Here is a 25,877-nt window from a genome sequence, read left to right on the forward strand (position 1 = left end):
CTGCACCGTCACCATTGACAGCTATGCAGTACTCGCGGACTTCCAAGCAAAGAATGAACATGTTCTTTCTTTGCGCGGAACAATTTCAGCGGCGGAATTGTCCGCCGCTGAAATTCCGCAGTGTTAACGGGTCTCGGAGACCCATTCACACCAATGTTAAATTCACACCGCGGAATTCCGTAGTGTGAACGAACCCCAACAGGGACGTGCCTGCTGTCAACCCCCCACCTAATGCCACAAAATCTATGCAGTGTGCACCGTGACCAGGTATAAAATATATAAATAGATAGTGTTTTAGACCTGCAGAGAAATCATAAAAAACAGATCGGCAACAAATGAACTCAAAGAAGGGGTTAAAAGGAATCGTAGCCAATTTTATTCTGAACACACTTGAACCTTACACCGAGGTGGGAATGTGTAAGACAATGGATATATATAATAGAGGAATCACAGTTATAAGTTATTAATAGAACCCGGAGTCCTGGGCCCCCCAGTTTGGCGTCTGCAAGAGAAAAAGAAAAAAAAAATTAATGACATTTTTGTAGGACGCATAATACAGAGAACACGGCTCAGGATCAGTGTGTTACATGTTTGGGAAATTGTACTGCCTGCTATCTACCTAACTGTGTTCAGAAAGAGTTGGTCTAGGGCAGTGGTCTCAAACTGTGGTCCTCCAGATGTTGCAAAACTTCAACCCCCAGCATGCCCGGACAGCCGTTGGCTGTCCGGGCATGCTGGGAGTTGAAGTTTTGCAACATCTGGAGGACCACAATTTGAGACTTATGGATAAAAAAAGATACAAAAATGAAGATCGCTCTTCTATACTATGCCCTGTGTGACCATCCCCTTTTGTCACAGGAAATATGATGCAATGCTTAAGTAGTCTGCTAACCAATTAGAATGCTTACACAATGTGCTATGCCCTACTGAAGGATATATCTTGTCTGTACGCAATACAATAAACCAGAGAACCATTTTGATTCAGTCCTGTGTCGATGTGTTTTTCTCTGTGCACGTATTCTCTAATTTGAAGCAGGACATCAACCTAGAGCGGTCACTTGGAACGCATCCAACACAAGACCACTGATCTAGATTATATATGAGAGTGTAAAATTTTTGTTCGTCTTAACAGAGGAAGGAGCTTTAACTAAATAGAAATGTTTCTTCGGTATTGGGAACCGGTCAGGTATACAGCCATGCTTTAACCTCTTTTCTTTTAGGCACATTGCCAATCCATCTTTGTGGCACCAATACACATGGGATAGCTGCTGGCTGTCTGCTCTCTTCCCTGATCCCTGCACACACATGAATGTTGGGGCTCAGCCAAGCGTTCTTGTGTTTTAAAGGGAACTGGTCATCAGATTTTACCAGATATAACGTGTGGAAACGTGTTATGTATGGTAAAATCTTCTTCCTTATTGGCCCCAGGAGATGTTCCTGCCCACAGGGATAGTGAGGATAGAATGTTTGAAAGTGGGCCCTGTCAGCCCTTTAAGTAGTCTTCTGTGTGGGGGAGCTATACTTACCTAGTCCTGTCTTCTCCGGCTGTAATGATGCCCTCTAAGCATAATTGCCAGCCAGGTCACAGCCCACATCATGGTTTTGCTTTGTCTGCTTAGGAAGCAGAGCAGTGTTAAGGCCTGTCAATCATGCTGAGGGGGTGTGATTACAGCTGGAGAAGACAGGACAAGGTAAGTATAGCACCCTGCCCAGGGGACTGCTAACAAGGCCAGCGAGGGACGGTAGTTTTAAACATCATATCCTGACCATCCCTGTGGGCAGGAATGTCTCCCATGGGATGGTGAGGAAGAAGATTTTTTTATTATATATAACGTGTTGCCATGCATTATATCTGGTAAAATCTGGTGACAGGTTCCCTTAAATGGACAGAGGAGGGGTAAGCCGAAGTCCCAACAGACTTATGACTGGTATTTACTGTACTGGAGACCACTGAAGTGGCAAAATTTGGATGGTGAAGAGGTGCAATACCAATCAAAGCCCATGGACAAAGGGGGCACTCTCATTTTAAGTCCGGACACTTTATAGTTTTTCTCACCTCAGCTCTGGTGCTCTGGTTCATCTTCTTTTCTATATTCATCGCCAGCATCTGACTGCGAAACGCCAGACTCTTTGTCTTCTCAATGACTTGCTGATAGGGCGATACAGCATTGTTTCCCATTACAACATGACCCTAAAATAAAAATGAGAGGCGCATTAATGCAGGGACAGACAGTATTTATGATCAGTCAGGAAGAACAGGCTGTTCAAGCCGATGGTAAATCACAGGACTGTCCTAAGGACGGGAACGGCTGGGGATTACTAAAATTATGCAGGGTGCGAGGCTTTAGAAAAAAAAAAAAAAAAGTGGCGGATGATGGCGTAATGGTGGGAGACGTTACGCAACAAGTTTAAAATAGAAAATCTGTAAGGAATGACGTGAACATTTGTGTGACAGAAGAGGAACGGCTCAAAGTTAAAAGGGTTATATACACCCCCCCCCCCCCCCCCACACGTCTATCTGGGCAGGAGACTGGATTGGGATGTTCTGTGTAGTAAAGGGCAGTGTAGGTCAGCAGAGCGCCATCACTTGACAGTCAACGTCTGAGCTGAAGTGTCCCGGCTGCAATACAAAATCAACTGTAGAAATAGAGCAAGTGCTTACCGCATCCAAGGACAAGCTGACTAAGAGCAGATCACCTACTGAAAGCACCTTAAAGGGGTACTCCGCTGCTCGGCGTTTGGAAAGAATTGTTCCGAACGCTAGAGCCGGGAGCTCGTGACGTCATAGCCCTGCCCCCTCAATGCAAGCCTATGGGAGGGGGCGTGACAGTCGTCACGCCCCCTCCCATAGACTTGCATTGAGGGGGCAGGGCGTGATGTCATGGGGGCGGGGCTATGACGTCACATGCTCCCAGTGCCGGCTCCAGCGTTCGGAACAGTTTGTTCCAAATGCTGAGCAGCGGAGTACCCCTTTAAGTGCACATTTACATCACATGACCCATTTGCTGCGAGTTAAAAAGTTTAAGGGTAAAAGAATAGGATTGGGATGGCAGCACAGCTGGCATCATACCACCCTACTTTTTAGTTCGATATAGAAAGGAATATTGAACACGGGTCCAAAATCGTTGGAGTCTTTCTGCAGCAATAAATCTGCACTGCAAACCTGCACCAAACAACGCAGATATGCCCGTCTGGATTCCATTAAAACGTAACAACATTTATACATTTAATTAAAACCCACAATTGCAGCTCTATGGATTTTGACTGCCAAAACCTGTGACACAAATTGACACGCTGAATCTGAAGCGCTGGCCAACACAGAACATTTCCGTGACATTGTGTACATTGGTTGGAATGTTCTCCACATGGCTTATACTGTAAGCATCTGTGCGCATATCTGCAGCATGAGTATTTATCATTAGGGGTCCATACATATTAAAGGAGTACTGCAGTGTAAGACACTCATCCCCAATCCGCAGGATATGGGATAAGTGTCTGATCGCATGCCGTCTGACCGCTGGGACCCCCAATCTCCTGTATTGCCTGTCATGCTGCAGCCATCACGCCTCCTGCATGGGGAGGGCCGCGACAGAATCGGGGCCCCGTACAGGAGATCGCAGGGGGGCCCAGAGTTCGGAGCCCCCGCGATCAGACACATCCCTTTTTCCTGTGGAGAGGGGATAAGGGTCTTAAAATGCAGATCTCCTTTAAAGTTCTCACCACTGGTTAAGTTGGCTGAGAAGTTTAAAAGAGATGTGGGATATAGGCCGCTCCAGTTCCAGACAGGTCCTTCAGGTTACATTCACGTCATGATTTTCCAAAAAAAAATAAAAATAAACTGACAAAACCGTATGAATTTTAGGCTTAAATGGGCACTGTCAGATACAAAAACTTTTGATATGTTGTAAAGCATGTATAACCAATAGGTTTTGCAATTGCTTTCATTAGAAAATTTTCAGTATTTCATAGTGAAAAAGTCAGTCAAACAACTGCCCCCCTGCCTGCTTGGACACATACTAGTCCTGCTGTGTCCATGCGTCATCACCTATGTCATGGACACACTTCCTTGATTGACAGCTGTGAGTGCAGGGCCCAGAGCTGGAGGAAAAATCCTCCCGCTGTCAGCTTGTGTCCCCCTACTGTCAGTGAGGACAAGCTGGGAGTTGTAGTTTTTCTAATGCTAGGGGAGCTGGGAGCAAACAGCATACTGAGGGAGGGGGCGGAGACCTGCACAGTGAGGCCACGCCCCCTCCCTTTGAGAGGAATTCAGACTAGTGAGTTAAATTAAAAGTAATAATAAAATAAATAAAGGTGCTAGACACAAAAATTAGATGTACATGGTCAGGGTTAGGTACTGAGTGATATATAAAAAAAATTATTTTGTTGGATCTGACGGGTACACTTTAATACGTTTTGCATTGACTAAAATGTTATAAAAACCGTATACGGGTGATATACAATTTTTATAAACCATTGTAGACTAAAAAAAAAAGAGGACAGAACTGGGAACAAAACCGTGGTTGACCAGTTTTGTGCACAGGAAAAAAAATGCAAAAAAATGCCTGGATGTGCGGAAAGTCAATGGGTACGGCAAGCAATACAGTTGTATACAGTCTTCAAATACAAAAACAGTATGGTAAAATTGTGATGCGAATGCCCCTCGACAAGGGAGGCCATGGCTTTAGCATTTGTAGAACTCTTAGGGTCAGTTTACACGGGCTGCAGATTTGCTTCAGCAGAAGTCAATGGGCAGCAAAATCTGCAGCAGCAAATCCGCAGCAAAAATACGTACGTGTGAACTGACCTTTAAAATGGATTGTCCAATTGGTTTTAAAAACAAAACGCAGGCAGATAAGGCAGTAAAGTATCTATGCCATCCTCCCCCCTCCTGGTTCAGTGCTGGGAATCCGTTCAGACTTCATCTCTTTATTTACTAACCATGACAATGCGCTGTCCAGCATCTCCTAGCCCATTCTGATCCCACAGCACAGGAGCGGAAAAGAGCCCCGACGCTGGACCGGGAGAAACTCGTATGACAAAGTTCATTATTTTACAGCCCTAGTTGGCTACCGCTCACTTACTTTACAAATCGGACCCTCCCTTTAGGCATATCAGTTTATCTAGATAAAATCTTACCAATTTGGAGTCGATCTTGGCGTCCAGTCTGGCGTTCCGAATTAAATTGACGATCCACCTCTCGGCTTCTTCAGGGCTCATATTCAGCTTATCGGCCAACATGCTGCAAAAATAAAAAATGTCCGCTATTACATGGAAGCTTCATTTAAATAGTTTATGGCTCACATTTCAGGGTATATCTGTATTAGGGTATGTTCACACTGCGGAACTCCGCACAGTGAACGTTACCATCAGTGTGAATGAGTCTTCCGCGAGACCTGTTCACACTGCAGAATTTCAGCGGGGGACTATTCTGCCACTGAAATTGTTCCACGCAAAGAAATAACATGTTTGCTCTTTGCGCGGAAGTCCGCGAGCTCTGCATAGCCGTCAATGGTGACGTTGCAGTGCCGCGCGGTCCTAACGCTGAAGTACTTTCTGCGCAGTGTGAACATACCCTTACACTAACATTGGGGTAAAAATGGAAAAATTGGGATTTCCAACCCAATTTATAAACAGCTCTGTGAATGAACAGCATCTCGCAAATTGGCGGCATCATTGACCTCCAACTTCTATACACGTCACAGGCACAAACAGCAGCTCCTTATTTACATTTGTCACCAGAGCAAAAATCACACACTTAGGGGTCTCCAGGCCGTGTTCACATATGTCCAGCAATGCAGAGCCGTCCTAGACGAGAAGGCCTAATGCAGAACGATGAATTCAACCCATCCGAACTGGGAGTTTTTTTTTATCTGGCCCAACAACACCGGATCGCAGCTTGTTTGGACCGCTCAACATAAGTGGTCTTGTAAAACATTTTTAAACTCTCACTAACCGGAACCGGGGTTTAGATAGATATTCTGTATTACAGTCGTGAAAAACAATATAAAAACTAACTTGTAAAGGTTACGTTTAGAGATGAGCGAACTTACAGTAAATTCGATTCGTCACGAACTTCTCGGCTCGGCAGTTGACGACTTTTCCTGCATAAATTAGTTCAGCTTTCAGGTGCTCCCGTGGGCTGTAAAAGGTGGATACAGTCCTAGGAGACTCTTTCCTAGGACTGTATCCACCTTTTCCAGCCCACCGGAGCACCTGAAAGCTGAACTAATTTACGCAGGATAATCATCAACTGCCGAGCCGAGAAGTTCGTGACGAATCGAATTTACTGTAAGTTCGCTCATCTCTAGTTACGTTCACACTCTTTTGGGGCCTTATTTTTGAGCCACAAAGGGCTGAAAAAAAAAAAACATAACAAAAGCAAAAAAAAAAAAAAAAAAAATTCAAACACATTTATTTCCTTTTTGGACCTTATTTTGGTCATTTACAACAAAAAAAAAAAAAAAAAAAATAACTGAATGAACTTAGCCTTACACCTTGTAAATTTTTTTAACGTGTTTTCATTAGTAAAAAAGATAAAAACAAATAAAATAAATAAAGTACAAAAAAATAATAAATTTTTTACTGAAAACGCTGCTTAATTTTACAAATTGTGAACCTGGCCTAGTGGTAGAGCAGCGTCTCAACCAGAGTGCCTCCAGCTGTTGCAAAACTACACCTCCCAGCATGCCCGGACAGCCGAAGGCTGATGTAGACACACAACTGAGAAGGGGAATGGTAACCGAAAGCTTTTAATGTATCCATACATTTCCAGGAGGAACAATGGGGCAACTGCACATCAATGGGGCAACTCCAGATTTTCTAACTTTCTGGGGCAAAGCAGTATTTAGTATCAGACAGTTAAAGACTGGGCATGCTGGGGGAGGGGGTTGTTGTTTTGCAACAGCTGGAGGCACCCTGGTCGGTAAACCCACTCTGGTTGGCAATAACCCCCAACTGTGGGGCTAAAATAGGCACCGACTAATGTATCGACACGATCATCCTCAAATCTGTAGCAAACTCCCCGCGATTCGGTGCGGATTTTTCCACGCCGTGCGGCCGTACCCATCAGTTTCCAATCCTGCCGGAGCTCTTTGCATAACCCCCCATCAGGCGTCCAAAGAATTAACCCCTTCAGTGCCGCCAGCCTTCCGACTATTTATTGCCGTCAGGGTTCACTTAAGATTCTGTCCAGACTAGAGAAGCCGGAGGGGGATAAGTGTTTCTCATTAAGTCACTTGGTAGGATAGTAGCGCCCAGCTGGGGACGTCGGCTTTGATGTGCTTCGTCACGACACTTGTTCCCAAAACATCACAAGCCGCCCCCCTCGTACATCAATGCGGCTCTAAAACCACCATCCGTCCCACGCGAGAGGGCTTACGTTTCCATATTCTTACCCCAGCCTCATCAGTCATTGAGGAAGCCTAAAAATACACCCAAGTGTTTCCTGACAGCTAATGCCACCGGCCTTGCGCAATTGTTTGATCAGTCGAGGACATGAATATGCAAATGACCCGGCGCACAGTCATCGCTTTCTCGCCTGTTTACCGCTTCCTGCTATATTTAATGTAAACTCTTTGCTGTCTAAAAAAACAAACAGTGAGTAAGATTAAGGCCGCAGCAGCAGACGGCTTCAGTCTCACGCTAGACATGTGAGTACATAAACTATAAAGCGGCCACACAACCCTGACTCACTCCGTGGTCTCCGGCCCCGATCAGGTTTCCTAAATAGAATTTTTTTCACCCCCCCCTCCCCTAATTTTCACTTGCATGAAAAAGGATACCATGACAGGCAGAGGGAAAACACTGGAGGGAGAGCGGAGATGTAGAGGGTCATTTGGGTATATGGAGGGGGATCGGAAGTGCTTAGAGGCGTATAGACTAATGTAAGGGAATGAAGAGAGAGATTGTACATGGGCTGAAGGCAGAGAATTCGACATGTCGAAAGTGACCTGGTGAGGTGAAATGGTCTTCATTTTTATTTTTTTATTTATTTAATCGGTCAAAGAAAAATAGGGAAAAAAATACACACTGGCTAAAAAAATATCTAGATTAAATGATAAAGACATAATATAGTGATAGACTCTTATATACTGGACATATTCAACAGAGAAAAGAGGGACCTAGCTACAGATAGAGAATGTAGGGGCCACCGCTCCTTGGTCACACTGCAGATAAACTTAAAACGTATTATAAAAACTTATTGGGGAGGAAAAATCCGGTCTGGGATTATGTATTAAATGGGAGAACAATTGGGACGACTGATGTGGAAAAGGACTTAGGAGTCTTCGTTAACAGTATATTTAGCTGTGGTGACCAGTGTTGGGCAGCTGCTGCCAAGGCAAATAAAATCATGGGGGACATCAATAGTGGCATAGATGCCCACGACAAGGAAATTATTCTACCGCTGTACAAATCACTAGTCAGACCACACATGGAATACTGTGTACAATACTGGGCACCAGTGTACAAGAAAGATATAGTGGAGCTGGAGAGGGTTCAAAGACGGGCAACCAGAGTAATACAGGGAATGGGAGGACTACAGTACCCAGAAAGATTATTAGGAATTAGGGTAATTTAGTTTAGAAAAATGAAGGTTTAGGGGGAGACCAAATAACTATGTATAAATATATCAGGGGACTGTACAGAGATCTCTCCCATGATCTATTTATACCCAGGACTGTATCTATAACAAGGGGGCCTCCTCTACATCTAGAGGAAAGAAGGTTCCTACACCAGCACAGACGGGGGTTCTTTACTGTAAGAGCAGTGAGACTGTGGAATTCTCTCCCGGAGGAGGTGGTCATGGGGAACTCTGTAAAATAGATCAAAAGGGTCATGGATGCATTTTTGGAGAGTAACAAAATCACTGGTTATGTATACTAGATTTATAGGGACAGAACCTTGATCCAGAGATTTATTCTGATGCCATATTTGGAGTCGGGAAGGATTTTTTTACCTCTAGTATGAGTTTTTTTTGCCTTCCTCTGGATCAACTCAGTAGGGACTCATTAGGGATATAGTATGAACTTGATGGACTCTGGTCCTTTTTCAACCTTATGAACTATGTTACTAAAGCTAAATGTTCAGATGTACCAGCAAAGGGCATGGCGAAATAAAGGCTTTTAAAAAGACACAAACCTCAGGCCAAAGCTGTGGCAAAACTACAACTCCCAGCATGCCTGGAAAGCACATGGCAGCTTTAAGCAGCTTAAAGGGGTACTCTGCCCCTAGACACCTTATCCCCTATGCAAAGGATAAGGGATAAGATCTCTGTACACAGGGGTCCTGCCGCTAGGGACCCCCCGCAATCTCCCTAAGAATTCACTTAGGTTTAGCGCCGGAGGCTCGTGATGTCACGGCTGTGCCCCCTCAATGCAAGTCTATGGGAGGGGGCGTGACTGCCGTCACACCCCCTCCCATAGACTTGCATTGAGGGGGCGTGGCAGTGACATCACGAGCCTCCGCCCTGCATCACCAGTAATCAGGCATGGAGCCAAGTTCGCTCCAGGCACTGGAAATCTGGGGTGCCGCAGCAGAGATTGCAGGGGTCCCCAGTGGCGAATCCCCCCCGAGATCATACATCTTATCCCCTGTCCTTTGGATAGGGGATAAGATGTCTAGGGACAAAGTACCCCATTAAGCATGATGTCCCCTTAAAGAAGCAAAGTATCTTCTCTTCCCAATACCAGGGCTCCGGGGCCAACTTCCCATGACCAGATGTTACATACTGGTAAACGTGACAAGCTGTGGTATGAACCCCTTCCCCTCCCATAGAATATCTGTGGTCATTACAGAAGACATTTCAGCCAACTTTAATGCAGATTACTAACCATTAAGCCGTCCCCTATCCTGAATACGGCACGGAACCCCCCGCAAGGCATTTCTGGGCAACAAATGTACATATAATACTCATATGTATAAAACACTTTGTGAAGAATTGTCTGTTTTACAAAGTAATTCCTGGAAAGAAGTAATGACAAGCGAGAGACGAGCGGCTATATATAATTAAAATAAGTGAGCGCCGCCCAACACCACCGCTCGCAGGAGAACACGGATTGGACCGCGATCATCGGGATGTGTCATGGGGAAAATATGAGACGCAGACAAAGGATGGAGAATGTAGTGTGTCAGATCTGCTGCTTTCTAATACAATCTATACATCACAAGAGAAAAGAAATGTAATTAAAGAGAAGCTACAGCGCAGGACATCAGAAGCCAGATGTGAAGGCACGCGGATCCATACTGGACACCACCGCAATGTACAGGGCACTCACATCTGGCCGCTACATATACATATGCATTATATTTACTGCCATAGCCAACGCTCCGATTTTATTAAAAACCGAACCACCAGCTGATTCTGACATGAGAACGCTCCATTACAGTGCGTCAGACCTCCTCCAGTCTAATAACTACTGGCATCGGGGGATGCTGCTCTTATGGCCTATTAGGACCATGATGCACCAGCTAGGCTGGGACAAGACTACTGACCAGGACAAAATGGCAGCACACCTTTACAAAACTCATCGCCTCATCCTAATCCACTAGTAAAAATCTTCTCTTAAAGGGGTACTCCACTGGAAAAAAATTATATTTTTTTTAAATCAACTGGTGCAAGAAAGTTAAACAGATTTGTAAATTACTTCTATTTAAAAATCTTAATCCTTTCCAGTACTTATCAGCTGCTGTATGCTCCACAGGAAGTTCATTTCTTTTTGAATTTCCTTTCAGTCTGACCACAGTGCTCTCTGAGGACACTTCTGTCCATGTCAGGAACTGTCCAGAGTAGGAGCAAATCCACATAGCAAACATCTCCTGCTCTGAACAGTTCCTGACATGGACAGAGGTGTCAGAAGACAGCACTGTGGTCAGACAGAACGGAAATTCAAAAAGAAAAAAACTTCCTCTGGAACATACAGCAGATCATAATTACTGGAAAGATTTTTAAACAGAAGCAATTTACAAATCTGTTTAACTTTCTGGCACCAGTTGAGTTAAAATATGTATTCCAGTGGAGTACCCCTTTAAGATGTGCAGCTTTTAGGTTTGCTGAGATCAGGTTACAACTGCTGCCTATAGAAGTCTATGGAGAGACAGAGCAGCTGCAGAGAGATGCACACTATACTGCTTTTAGGAAGTGTTCTATTGCTTCACATCAGTGTTTTCCAACCAGGGTGCCTCCAGATATTGCAAAACTACAACTCCCAGCATGCCTGGATAGCATGTGGAAACACTGCCTCACATGCACAGATGAAGTGTAAATCCAGTTCTGGGCTGAGGCAAGCAAATTTGCCTCCCTTTCTCTGCAGTAAAGCTTCAGTAAAGCTTAAAACTAATCTCTTCTCTGCCTTGTGTTCATTTTATCAATGAATTCTGGGTGAGGAGTAGGAGATAAGTATTCAGGTTTGTTGAGAGGTCAAGTTACATCTGCAGCCTATAGAAGTCTATGGAGAGAGGTAGTAAATAGCTGCAGAGAGAGAGAAAGACAAAAAAAAAACTACTTCTAGTCTTACACCAGCACTGGATTTCCAACACCACTACGTGTGTATGTGAGGTAATAGAACACTTACTAGAAGCAGCAGTGTGTGTGTGTGTGTGTGTATGTGTGTGTGTGTGTGTGTGTATGTGTATGTGTGTGTGTGTGTGTGTGTGTGTGTGTGTGTGTATATGTGTGTGTGTGTGTATATGTGTGTGTGTGTGTATGTGTGTGTGTGTGTGTGTGTGTGTGTGTGTGTGTGTGTGTGTGTCTCTCTCTCTGCAGCTGCTCCCTTCTCGTTCCTATAGACAACAGCTGTAACCTGATCCCTCAGTGTAGCTAAAAATCCATCTTATCTCTTAGTCATGTGCATAGGATTTCATCTGTGAATTCTGAGTAAGCGACCAGGACAGGAGGAGAGAAGTGAAGAAACAGGCATATGCACCAAGATTATATACAAAACTTTCTTATGACCACTTGTACTGTAAGGCTGTGGGAACTTACCTGATACTGATACACTGATGGATGCGGCAAAATGTCTCAAATATAAAAAGTCTGGCGTTTTCTATAAAATCTTCTAGACATGCCACAAGGAAGAAGTCGTTCACAAGCACCTAGGAATAAGAGAGGGTTAGGCAAAGATCTATGCAAAAAAGGGAAATCCTTTTTGACAAGAGTTGGGGCTTTATGTACACTGCTCAAAAAAATAAAGGGAACACCAAGATAACATCCTAGATCTGGATGAATTAACTAATCGTATGAAATACTTTCATCTTTACATAGTTGAATGTGCGGACAACAAAATCACACAAAAATTATCAATGGAAATCAAATTTATCAACCCATGGAGGTCTGGACATGGAGTCACACTCAAAATCACAGTGGAAAAACCACACTATAGGCTGATCCAACTTAGATGTAATGTCCTTAAAACAAGTCACAATGAGGCTCAGTAGTGTGTGTGTGTGTGTGTGTGTGTGTGTGTGTGTGTGTGTGTGGCCTCCACGTGCAACGTATGACCTCCCTACAACGCCTGGGCATGCTCCTGATGAGGTGGCAGATGGTCTCCTGAGGGATGTCCTCCCAGACCTGGACTAAAGCATCCGCCAACTCCTGGACAGTCTGTGGTGCAACGTGACGTTGGATGGATGGAGCGAGACAGGATGTCCCAGATGTGCTCAATCGGATTCAGGTCTGGGGAACGGGCGGGCCAGTCCATAGCATCAATGCCTTCCTCTTGCAGGAACTGCTGACAGACTGCAGCCACGAGGTCTAGCATTGTCTTGCATTAGGAGGAACCCAGGGCCAACCGCACCAGCATATGGTCTCACAAGGGGTCAGACTACCTCTGGCAAGCACATGGAGGGCTGTGCGGCCCCCCCCAAAGAAATGCCACCCCACACCATTACTGACCCACCACCAAATCGGTCATGCTGGAGGATGTTGCAGGCAGCAGAACGTTCTCCACGGTGTCTCCAGACTGTCACGTCTGTCACATGTGCTCAGTGTGAACTTGCTTTCATCTGTGAAGAGCACAGGGCGGCAGCGGCAAATTTGCCAATCTTTGTGTTCTCTGGCAAATGCCAAACGTCCTGCATGGTGTTGGGCTGTAAGCACAACCCCCACCTGTGGAGGTCGTGCCCTAATACCACCCTCATGGAGTCTGTTTCTGACCGTTTCAGTGGACACATGCACATGTGGCCTGCTAGAGGTCATTTTGCAGGGCTCTGGCAGTGCTCCTCCTTGCACAAAGGTGGAGGTGGCGGTCCTGCTGCTGGGTTGTTGGCCTCCTCCACATCTTCTGATGTACTGCCCTGTCTCCTGGTAGTGCCTCCATGCTCTGGACACTATGCTGACAAACATAGCAAACCTTTTTGCCACAACTCGCATTGATGTGCCATCCTGGATGAGCTGCACCACTTGAGCCACATGTGTGGGTTGTAGACTCCGTCTCATGCTACCACTAGAGTGAAAGCACTGCCAGCATTCAAAAGCATAGGAACCGAGAAGTGGTCTGTGGTCATCACCTGCAGATAAATTCCTTTATTGGGGTGTCTTGCTAATTGCCTATAATTTCCACCTGTTGTCTGTTCCATTTGCACAACAGCATGTGAAATTGATTGTCAATCAGTGTTGCTTCCTGAGTGGACAGTGTGATTTCACAGAAGTGTCATTGACTTGGAGTTACATTGTGTGGTTTCAGTGTTCCCTTTATATTTTTAAACAGTGTATATTTTGGCATTACAGCAAAAATAATTGATGCTACCCCCAACGTATTTTTCTAGCAAGGAAGAAGTGATTTGTAGCTTTAACAGTTTTGGATGAGCATACTACAGAGAAGAATCTTCCAATAGCGGACACTCACGAAGAATTAAAAAAGTTTTAGTTATTGAGAGATGGGGAAAAAAGGCTCTAAAATCTTTTTAAATGACAGAATACTGTTCTGTACTCACTGTAGAGTGTAATCACCTATAAAACATGATAAAAAGCCAATATTACAGTAGAATCTCCTAGTGCCGTTTTATCACCTCTTATAACCCCCCCTCTTGTACCATTTCATCCCCCTTTACACCCTGTGCCATATCAATCCCCCATTACTACTCTCTGTGTAATTAATCTCCCCCCCCCCCCCCCAACTGTTTAAACTTCGGTCTTTTGCTTCTGTGCGGGGGCCTGGGCCCCTTACTGGGGTATTGGCTGTGCCCCTCCTCATGGTGGTCCTGTGTGCAAGGTAGTGTCTATGCATAAGCTTGGTTTTCAACCATTGCGAGTGCTTCCGCCCCCCCCCCCCCCATTGCGAGTGCTTCCGTCGCCCCCCCCCCCACCATTGCGAGTGCTTCCGTCGCCCCCCCCCCCACCATTGCGAGTGCTTCCGTCGCCCCCCCCCACCATTTCGAGTGCTTCCGTCGCCCCAACCCCACACCATATCGAGTGCTTCTGTCGCCCCAACCCCACACCATTTCGAGTGCTTCCGTCGCCCCAACCCCACACCATTTCGAGTGCTTCCGTCGCCCCCTCCCCCATTGCGAGTGCTTCGTTGCCCCCCCCATTGCGATTCCTTCCGCCCCCCCCCCATTGCGAGTGCTTCCGCCCCCCCCCCCATTGCGAGTGCTTCCGCCCCCCCCCATTGCGAGTGCTTCCGCCCCCCCCATTGCGAGTGCTTCCGCCCCCCCCCATTGCGAGTGCTTCCGCCCCCCCCCATTGCGAGTGCTTCCGCCCCCCCCATTGCGAGTGCTTCCGCCCCCCCCATTGCGAGTGCTTCCGCCCCCCCATTGCGAGTGCTTCCGCCCCCCCCCATTGCGAGTGCTTCCGCCCCCCCCCATTGCGAGTGCTTCCGCCCCCCCCCATTGCGAGTGCTTCCGCCCCCGCCATAGCGAGTGCTTCCGCCCCCCCGCCATAGCGAGTGCTTCCGCCCCCCCGCCATAGCGAGTGCTTCCGCCCCCCCCGCCATAGCGAGTGCTTCCGCCCCCCCCGCCATAGCGAGTGCTTCCGCCCCCCCCCGCCATAGCGAGTGCTTCCGCCCCCCCCGCCATAGCGAGTGCTTCCGCCCCCCCATAGCGAGTGCTCCTGCCCCCCCATAGCGAGTGCTCCTGTCCCCCATTGCGAGTGTTTCTGTCCCCCCCATTGCGAGTGTTTCTGTCCCCCCCATTGCGAGTGCTTCCGCCCCCCCATTGCGAGTGCTCCTGTCCCCCATTGCGAGTGTTTCAGTCCCCCCCATTGCGAGTGCTTCCGCCCCCCGATTGCGAGTGCTTCCGCCCCCCCCCCGATTGCGAGTGCTTCCGCCCCCCCCCATTGCGAGTGCTTCCGCCCCCCCCCCCCCCCCCCCCATTGCGAGTTGTCCACTAAGGGAGATTGTACTATACATACATGGCCGTACTGCAGGTCTAATGAACTACCAGTATAAAGCTATTGGTCTGGGTGCCGCAGATGTTTTATAGATACAGAAATATGGTCAAATTACTCTCGCCTGAAACAGACCAAATCTTCACAAGACAACATGCTGGACTCCCAAAACATAAACCTTATACATCGAGCAAGGACTCTGCCGGCCGGCCTATCTACTAGCCGCTCTTCCCCAGTACTACACACAGCATGTAATGGCCGTCAGGGTTATGTATTCTCAGTGGAAGCTGCAAACTAGGAAGGTTCAAATCAATCATAACTTATGAGTAGAGATGAGCGAACTTACAGTAAATTTGATTCGTCACGAACTTCTCGGCTCGGTAGTTGATTGCTTTTCCTGCATAAATTAGTTCAGCTTTCTGCTGCACCAGTGGGCTGGAAAAGGTGGATACAGTCCTAGGAAAGAGTCTCCTAGGACTGTATCCACCTTTTCAAGCCCACGGGAGCACCGGAAAGCTGAACTAATTTATGCAGGAAAAGTCATCAACTGCCGAGCCGAGAAGTTTGTGACGAATCGAATTTACTGTAAGTTCGCTCATCTCTACTTATGAGAAGTCAATCGCATTTACTCCATGTTATTGAGGGAACAAGAAGCGGCACATTCATAAACGCAAAACACTTCCACATGTGACTTTCAGATAGTGTAGTGTTTTAGCTTCTCTGCATTGCTCTAAAGTGGTGTTTCCCAACCAGGGTGTCTCCAGCTGTTGCAAAACTACAACTCCCAGCATGCCTGGAGAGCCGAAGGCTGTCCAGGCATGCTGGGAGTTGTAGTTTTGCAACAGCTGGAGACACCCTGGGTGGGAAACGCTGCTCTACAAGGGATTACAGGCTGACATGAGTTACTAGGGCTGGACACAATCCAGCAGAGAACGGGATTGACAAGACAGCGACCCGGGACCGAGCTGCGCCCCTCCGCTGGATTCTTAGAAAAGTTAAGTAAACAATCTTGGTGTTTGTGACTAACTATTCGCAACGTATCTACCCAGATGAGTCACGAATCGCTGACATTAGTAAGTTCGTTACGAGTTCTCCACTTCAATAAAGGACTAATCTGTCAATATCATTGTGCCCTTTGTGCAGCTGATTTATAATGTTATTTTACCGCGTATATATGACTGGGAACGCTGAGCTGCTTCCTTCCGAGATTGGTCACTGTTATTTACACGACTGTAGCTAAATTGGTTTGTCAGCAACATCAAAGCAGCAATATTATATACACATACACATATATATATACACACACATATATATATACACACACACATATATATATATACACACACACATATATATATATACACACACACACACACACACATATACATATATATATATATATATATATATATATATATATATATATATATATATATATATATATATATGCACATACACATACATATTAACAGCTACCCGGGACCTCTATATACAAGGCTGGATGCACTCGTGTGACTGTACAGAGCGCAGCAGATGCTCGCCGGGCCTGAGAACGTATGCTTCTAATTACAGGACATTACTGCTACATGTGTACAGGCTCTTAGGCTGCGTTCACACCACGTTTTTGCCATACAGTTCTGTATACGTTTTCAATTTGAAAACCGTACGGAACCGTATTGAAATCTGTACGCATTGACTCTCCATTGAAAATCATATGCCAAGCGCAACATCCGCTTGTGTCCGTTTGGTTCCCGTACCCAAAACTCTAGCCAACCACTGTTTTTAATCCGGCTGAAAACTGTATTGACATCGTATGGGGGTCTACAGGAACGGTATGTGCGGTTTTTCAGTTTGCACATGCGCAAAACCGCCGGCAGTTGCCTCTGAGCGCCCCACGCAGATGTGTTGGCCACGTCCTCCGGTATCACCACTTTTGGAGTCGTCAGTCCAGCGGTGAGTGCAGGATTCGTGTTATCGCGCAGATCTTACGTGTATTAAGTTGTTGATTCGTATCATTCCTAGCACCTCCGGAGTACTTCACTATTGGATTAACCCCATTCACCTGCTGACCAAAGTCGTCGTTGTAGTGCCGCCCAACCTTCTTATAGTTACATACGTACAATGTTATAGTCTTTACTGATCTGACAGAGACATCAGCACGCTGGACAGGACAGATGTGTAGACAACAGTATGAATCCCAGCAGGTCCCATGCACGATACCCGAGATGGGTGTGTGATGTCCCAGTACGAGATATAGTCCTGTACAGTACTTAGGCCCTGTCAGGCTGAGTCCCTCTGTGTCCTAGTGGATCTCCTGCAGAGTCTCCCTCATAGTAATATATGAGTTATGTATAAAGGACCTTTGAGTTAGTCACATGATAATGTGGTCACATGTTCAATTCACGTTGGTTACCCAGAGAGCACCAGCTAACCAGGTGACCTGCAGCTTGACCTATGGGCTCCTTGCTCAGCCCCCTTTATAAGAGGGGGAGGTACTACCATCGCTCTCTTTGATCATTCATTGCTCTTAGATCCTGAGGTCAAGTCCAATCCACATGTCTCAGAGCCAGTGTCCAGCACATCTGGAGGCCTCAAGCCTAAATTACAGCCACAAGTCAGTAAGTCATCTCTGTCTCCTGTCACTATCTTCAGTCAAGTCTATTATAGTCAGCACGGCTGTGCTAAAAGTCTTCCAAGTCACTGCAAGCCCCAGCAAGCTGCAAGGTCCTTCTGTGTTACTGGTCCTCTCTCTGGGATCCTGGCCTAGCTGTAAAGACTAACATCTGTCTACCTCAGTAAAGCTACCGTTAACCCTGACCTGGCCTTAGACTCCTATTTGCCCTGTCTAACTAGGACTAAGAGTGCTCCAGTTTGGGTGGTTATCGGTAAAACCACACCCTGGCATCACGAACATTTAGGTGTTAATACCATCTGCCCCATACACCTCATCTTCACACCCCTGTGGCACACCACAGGTGCAGTATGGCTACCTCACTGAGCATGCAGATGTGTCTCTCCGCATCACAAGTAAGATCAATTATTAAATATTTTTTTTTTAAGTAAGGAAAGCAAAGCATATGTATTATATTCAATGGCAGGTTACGGGTTAATATTTTTAGCCAGAGTAACCATGCAAAACCATGTGCCTCTACTTACCGATTCGCACTCTCTTAATTTCTTCTGTGCTCCATCAAAGTCAAAATTAACGTATAAACACTCCACAAATTCAGTAATTGGGTCCTTGTAGGTATAGGATTCCTGTACAGGTCGAACAATGGTAAAATGTAAACAACGCTTTCACATAACACTTATCAGCAAGTCAGAGCCCACGGTAACTACACTGGTGTGTGGCATCAACCTCACCTGGAAGGAGTATGAATTTCTAATACACAGACATTTTGCCATCCCCACTAGAGATGAGCGAACTTACAGTAAATTCAATTCGTCACGAACTTCTCGGCTCGGCAGTTGTTGACTTTTCCTGCATAAATTAGTTCAGCCTTCAGGTGCTCCGGAAAAGGTGGATACAGTCCTAGGAAAGAGTCTCCTAGGACTGTATCCACCTTTTCCAGCCCACGGGAGCACCTGAAAGCTGAACTAATTTATGCAGGATAAGTCATCAACTGCCGAGCCGAGAAGTTCGTGACGAATCGAATTTACTGTAAGTTCGTTCATCTCTAATCCCCACCATTCAAATTTGTCACGTACAATCTGTATGATGATTTTACAGATAATTTAGACTAAGAGTAGCGTCACACACACCGCATATGCTATGAGAAAACAAAGGGTTGACATTTATCAAAACCTGTGCATAGGAAAAGTTGACCAGTTGCCCATAGCAACCAATCAGATAACTTCTTTCATTTTTCAGAGGGCTTTTAAAAAATTTAAAGAAGTTATCTGATTGGTTGCTATGGGCAACTTGTCAACTCTCCCCCAGCATACGTTTTGATAACTCTCCCCCACAGGGCTTTTCCCGTTGCAGCCCTGTGTGGGCAGGTTTGGGGGGCGGGCCTGGCGATGTAATGGATACACAACCCGCCTCCGAACCTTACTGCACACACAGGGCTGCGGCGGGGAAAGCCCTGCGTGTCCTAGCGCATAAGCAGTATATTTACCGCTGCCCTGCAGATGTGCTGTGTATACGCTGTGTGTGATCCTACCCTTAAAGTGATACTCTGCCAGGCGCTTGTATTAAAAATTACTATGGGGACGGAACTCTTAAGAGGATAAATTAAAAAAATATATAAAATATATACTAAATGGCATATACTTACCTTAGTTGGGATTCCCATGGCTCCTGTTAAACTCCCTAGATCTTCAGTCTTTTTCCTACTTCCAAAATGACTGCTTGCTGACCTACCCTCATCCAGCCACTGACCAAGATGGGACAACACAGTGGCCGAGCAGGCAGGTCCTACGCAGAGCATTTTGGAAGCAGGAAAAGGTTTTAAAATCGGAGGACTGAACAGAGCTTAACATGAGCTGCAGGGGACCAGGACCAGGTAAAGTTTGCATTTTTCTTTAACTTTATACAGACTTCAGCACCAGAATAACCCTTTAATGCAAATTAATTGCAGCAAGGTGTTCTCAGAGCCTCTGTTCTCTGAATGGGTAGAGCAGAGGGGCTGTACCAGTGTTTCCCAACCAGGGTGCCTCCAGGTGTTGCAAAACTACAACTCCCAGCATGCCCGGACAGCCGAAGGCTGTCCGGGCATGCTGGGAGTCGTAGCTTTGCAACATCTGGAGGCACCCTGGTTGGGAAACACTGGGCTGTACTGTGGTCATATACACACTTACCTGTTGAATCACTTTTACCAAATCTTTCAGGACTTGTCGTCTCTTCCTTACGTCTTTGTTGGTGATGACCGCTGTGGTCAGGTATCGGAGGATATGTGGGCACATGGTCTGAATGGAATTAAGGTATCTATAGGGGGGGGGGGGGAGAATAAAAATAAAAAATAAATAATAAGTTTAAACGACAAAGTGTTTACACAATACACTCTCTTTAAAGGGGGTACTCCGCTGCTCGGCGTTTGGAACAAACTGAACGCTGGAGCCAGGAGCTTTTGACGTCATAGCCCCGCCCCCTCATGACATCACTCCCCGCCCCCTCAATCCAAGTCTATGCATAGACTTGCATTGAGGGGCTGGACGTGACGCCATGAGGGGGCGGCTCCAGCGTTCAGTTTGTTCCAAACGCTGAGCAGCGGAGTACCCCCTTTAATGGTTCTGTGCATATAAGTGAAGTTTTGACATCTTGCACATGCAGTAGCCAGGGACATCTCGTGAGGAGGCTCCTTGACACATACCAAAGGTGCCATCTTGCAATAGGTGCCACTGTACTGAATACAATAGAATGGGTAGACTTTGCTTTATCTCTAGTGCCATTTCTGTACAGTATTTTTTACAAAGCCTATTTCTGCTTTAGTAAATACTTGTTCCCCATAAAGAATTCTAAGTTTCAGATATCTATATGGTGCCTGTCCGCTTCCTGTGATTCATCCTGAAGATGTATGAATACCCCGACAATAAGGTGCCAGCATTCTTGTCAATGGGGATTGTTACTACAAAGTCTTTAGGTGGCCGTACACCTCCAATAGCTGTCAACAGAACACTTGAAGGGGTTATCCAGGAAAACTTTCTCAACTGGCTGCAGAAAGTTAAACAGATTTGTAAATTACTTCTATTAAATCTTAATCCTTTTAGTACTTATGAGCTGCTGAAGTTGAGTTGTTATTTTTTTGTCTAAGTGCTCTCTGATGACATCTGTCTCGGGAAACGCCCAGTTTAGAAGCAAATCCCCATAGCAAACCTCTACTACTCTGTGCAGTTCCCGAGACAAGCAGAGATGTCAGCAGAGAGCACTGTTGTCAGACAGAAAAGAGAACAACTCCACTTCAGCAGCTAATTATTGAAAGGATTAAGATTTTTTTAATAGAAGTAATTTACAAATCTGTTTAACTTTCTAGAGCAAGTTGATAGATATATATATATATATAAAAAAAAATTTTCCTGGACTACCCCTTTATTTATTCAATCGTCCCCTACATACATGCATGCTTGGTTTGGCTGAGCGTGTACGTGTTCTCAAAGAGTACCTCTCATGATCTTGTTAAATGTTATAATCCTCCCAGTTTACTTCCCCAATCATGATAAACCACCCCCTGCCTTGATTTTTTTATTTTTCTACCTTGATATTGCTCTGTATTTTCTGCTCAGTCTCAGTCAGATTCACAGAATGAGAAGGGGCGTTCCCCAGCAGGCAGGTCATCATCTGAAGCCATACAGGGAGAACTTCCTCCCTCACTCTGCTACATACAGCCCAGGGCAGTTCAGTGTGTGAGATGAGCTATGATTGGCTAAGGCAGCACACACCCCCTTCAGCATTTCCTGATTTTGGACTTCTGCCAGGCTAGCAGGAGTCCAAAGTCTGTGATAGAGATTGGGGGGAAATATGCTCTGGACAAGTAGGGAGACACAGTGGCAGCTTTTTTTTTAAACACAAAACATAGAAAACTTCATTATTATGTAAACAAAGTACATTAGAAAGATGTTTTATTTACCATAAAGAGTGTAATAGCAAAAATAAATTTTAAAGACAGTGTCCATTTAAAGGTGCCCATACAAGTTATACTAAAGTTGGTCGAACACACCCACTGCAGTCAGTGGCCTCCCAACTAAGGTGATGTTGGGGGAGAGATGAGCTGGGTGTGATGGATTTTTGCCACCGGACCCTATTGTTCCCATCTTTCTGGGGAGAGAAATTAGAGCTGGGCGGTATGAGCAAAAACGTGCATCACTGTATTTTTGTAAGTGATAGCTAGAGATGAGCAAACTTACAGTAAATTCGATTCGTCACGAACTTCTCGGCTCAGCAGTTGATGACTTTTCCTGCATAAATTAGTTCAACTTTCAGGTGCTCCGATGGACTGGAAAAGGTGGATACAGTCCTAGGAGACTCTTTCCTAGGACTGTATCCACCTTTTCCAGCCCACGGGAGCACCGGAAAGCTGAACTAATTTATGTAGGAAAAGTCATCAACTGCCGAGCCGAGAAGTTCGTGATGAATCGAATTTACTGTAAGTTCGCTAATCTCTAGTGATAGCGTTTCCACGGTATTTAACGGTATTCCCCCCCCCCCCCCCACCAAACATATCCTGGGCGCCGCTTCTCTTAAAAATTTCGGTATGAACCGGTATACCGCCCAGCACTAAGAGAAATAAGCAGCTGCTAGGCTGGTGAGGGACTATGTCCCCTGAAATAGTCAGCCAGTAAAGAAATTCAGCTGCTTCGGCCATCTAGGTCTTAATCTGTACGGGCAGTATATAAAACTGTAAGCTTCTGGGATAGTGGCAGAATATGAAGATCATTGTTTTCCCAGCCAGTGTGCCGCCAGCTTTTGCAAAACTTCAACTCCCAGCATGCCCGGACAGCCAAAGGCTGCAGTGCATTGATTTTAAAGCATTGATTTAATGATCTGCAGCTGTGTCGAGGGGGGATAAATAGCCGATAACTTATACCGGAATATCGGTATAAGTTATCAGCTATCGGCCCTAACCTCCACCGATTATCGGTATCGGCCCTAAAAAACGATATCGGTCGATCCCTACTGCACATAGCAGGGTTCTAAAAGAGATCCTCCAGAATAGAATGTCTGTCTCTCTGGAGCACCGAAGTATTAAGTACCACAGACGTTTCAGGAGAGCCGACAGCTCCTAGTTAAGCTCCGGCTATTTACAGCAAAAATAAGGTGAAGATGACAATTTCACGCATAGTATAACATTTATCCTAAAAATAAAAGCCAAATGTGACCCCGGTGCATTTCAGTAGCACGTGGACATCTGTAGGCTCTCTCCTCGCTCTGACAAAAAAAAAAAAAAAAAAAAAAAAGGCATAATATATATATATATGCAAACAGATGTTTTGTAGAGCAGGGACTCCGAGCGGAGAGCTCAGACTTTGATGTATAGAGTACTGTAGAGGAACCTGTCCTACTGCATGATGGAAACTACAGAGAAGAATTAGTTGGTATAACACAAGGATAGGAATACAGCAAAGTTTATATGTATGTATAGTCAGGGCTGTCTGGGCATGCTGGGAGTTGTAGTTTTGCAACAGCTTAACCCCTTAAGGACCCAGCCAAGTTTTTTCGTGACATATTCTACTTTATGTTAGTGGTAAAATTTTCATCTATACTTGCATCATTTCTTTGTGAAAAATTCCAAAATGTTATGAAAAAATTTAAAATTTTACATTTTTTTTTTTTAGCTTTGAAGCTCTCTGCTTATAAGGAAAATGAATATTCCAAATAAATGACATATTGATCCACATATACACTATGTCTACATTATGTTTGCATCATAAAATTGACATGTTTTTACTTTTGGAAGACATCAGAGGGCTTCAAAGTTCAGCAGCAATTTTTAAATTAAAAAAAAAAAAAAAAAATTCTAAATCGAAATTTTTCAGGGACCAGTTCTGTTTTGAAGTGGATTTGAAGGGCCTTCATATTAGAAATACCCACAAATGACCCCATTATAAAAACTGCACCCCTCAAAGTATTCAAAATGACATTCAAAAGGTTTGCTAACCCTTTAGGTGTTTCACAGGAATAGCAGCAAATTGAAGGAGAAAATTCAAAATCTTCATTTTTTACACTCGCATGTTCTTGTAGACCCAGTTTTTGAATTTTTAAAGGGGTAAAAGGAGAGAAATCTTCCTAAAATATGTGTAACCCAATTTCTCTCGAGTAAGGAAATACCTCATATGTGTATGTCAAGTGTTCTGTGGGTGCAGTAGAGGGCTCAGAAGGGAAGGAGCGACAGTGTGATTTTGCAGAGTGAGTTTTTCTGAAATGGTTTTTGGGGGGCATGTTACATTTAGGAAGCCCCTATGGAGCCAGAACCACAAAAAAAAAAAAATAAACACATGGCATACTATTTTGGAAACTACACGTCTCAAGGCACGTAAGAAGTGGTCCAGTGAGCCTTAGCACCCCACAGGTGTTTCACGACTTTTCGTTAAAGTTGGATGTGTAAATACATTTTTTTTTTCCACTAAAATACTAGTTTTCCCCCAAATGTTTATTTTTTACAAGAGGTAACAGGAGAAAATGCCCCCCAAAATTTGTAACCCCATCTCCTCTGAGTATGGAAACACCACATATGTGAAGTTCAAGTGCACTGCTGGCGCACTACAATGCTCAGAAGAGAAGAAGAAGGAGTCACATTTAGCTTTTGCAAAGCAAATTTTGCTGAAACTGTTTTTGGGGAGCATGTCCCATTTAGGAAGCCCCTATGGTGCCAGGACAGCAAAAAAATTTAAAAATAAACCCCACATGGCATACTATTTTGGAAAACTACACCCCTCAAGGCACGTAACAAGGGGTCCAGTGAGCCTTAATACCCCACAGGTGTTTCACGACTTTTCCTTAAAGTTGGATGTGTAAATATATTTTTTTTTCTCCACTAAAATGCTGGTTTTCCCCCAAACTTTACATTTTTACAAGGGGTAATAGGAGAAAATGCCCCCCAATATTTGTAACCCCATCTCTTCTGAGTATGGAAATACCTCATATGTGCACTGCTGGTGCACTACAATGCTCAGAAGAGAAGGAGCGCCATTGAGCTTTTGGGGAAAAAAAATAGTTTGGAATGGAAGTCAGGGGCCATGTGTGTTTACAAAGCCCCCCGGACAATAAATTATTGTTATCCGTTATTGTTCAGTTAATAAAAAAAATATTTTTTTTTGTTTTGAGCATGCTCAGAAGTAGAAATGGATTGAAGAAAAAAAAAAAAAAAAAAAAAAACAGATGCAAATGGATGACATTAAAGGCTCATCCGTTTTCCATAGACTTCAATGTTAAATTTACTGTATCCGTTTTTTTTGATGGGAGAAAAAAAATACTGCATGCGAACGGGTACAAATGGATGTGAAAGGATTGTAAAAATTATTTTTAGGATTATTTTACAACCGTTTGGAATCCGTTTTACTAGCAGCAACAACGGAAACTAAGCGGGGAAAAAAAACAAATTTAAAATAAATAAAATATGGGGACAGACAGCACCCTAAAATAGAAGATATGCGCATTTCTCTCCCCGCTCTGGGTCTAGACTGACGTTATGGGTCCCATTTAATTCGGTTCCCATATAAAAAGTCCACATTACAATAGCAGACACAGCCCAGCACCTGCTCTATAGGAAGGGTTGAACAAGTCCTTACGGGAGCCTGTGAAACCCCATAAACTAGACATGTAATGGATAACACTTTACTAGCATCATACATGTGCACGCGGCAGGACAGTGGCTCACAAGATCCCCGGCGGCCATGCATGTGGCCGATCAGTCAGACAAGATGTGAGCAGGTTACGATGAAAGCCTATATCAGCATTTACCCTCCTTACAATCAAGGCCTGAGCCCGGCCCGGGGGCAGAGGATATACGGCACATTTGGAAGTAGTTATAGGAGCAGAGAAGGCTGGACGGAGTTGTGAAACAGCAGATGCACTTTATTTCCAGCTCTCAGACAGCAGATTTACAGCCGCTCATCTAGGACT

At 45.1% G+C, this 25,877-nt stretch overlaps 1 protein-coding gene across 2 annotated transcripts in view; it reads right to left on the reverse strand.

Moving 5' to 3' along the window:
- Nucleotides 1-353: 353 nt before the first annotated feature.
- Nucleotides 354-25,877, reverse strand: part of EIF3E (eukaryotic translation initiation factor 3 subunit E) — a 97,109-nt gene continuing 71,585 nt past the window's right edge. For both annotated transcript variants that reach the window (XM_056522590.1, XM_056522589.1), the window contains exons 8-13: nucleotides 20,120-20,246; nucleotides 18,476-18,577; nucleotides 11,981-12,090; nucleotides 5,137-5,239; nucleotides 2,057-2,191; nucleotides 354-502 (exon numbers count right to left, since the gene is read on the reverse strand). In XM_056522590.1, the coding sequence (XP_056378565.1) occupies nucleotides 464-502; nucleotides 2,057-2,191; nucleotides 5,137-5,239; nucleotides 11,981-12,090; nucleotides 18,476-18,577; nucleotides 20,120-20,246 (616 nt within the window). In that variant the 3' untranslated portion in view covers nucleotides 354-463. The remainder of the gene's footprint in view (nucleotides 503-2,056; nucleotides 2,192-5,136; nucleotides 5,240-11,980; nucleotides 12,091-18,475; nucleotides 18,578-20,119; nucleotides 20,247-25,877) is intronic.

The sequence above is a fragment of the Hyla sarda genome, chromosome 5, assembly GCF_029499605.1.
Source record: "Hyla sarda isolate aHylSar1 chromosome 5, aHylSar1.hap1, whole genome shotgun sequence".
In the NCBI taxonomy this organism is placed as follows: domain Eukaryota; kingdom Metazoa; phylum Chordata; class Amphibia; order Anura; family Hylidae; genus Hyla; species Hyla sarda.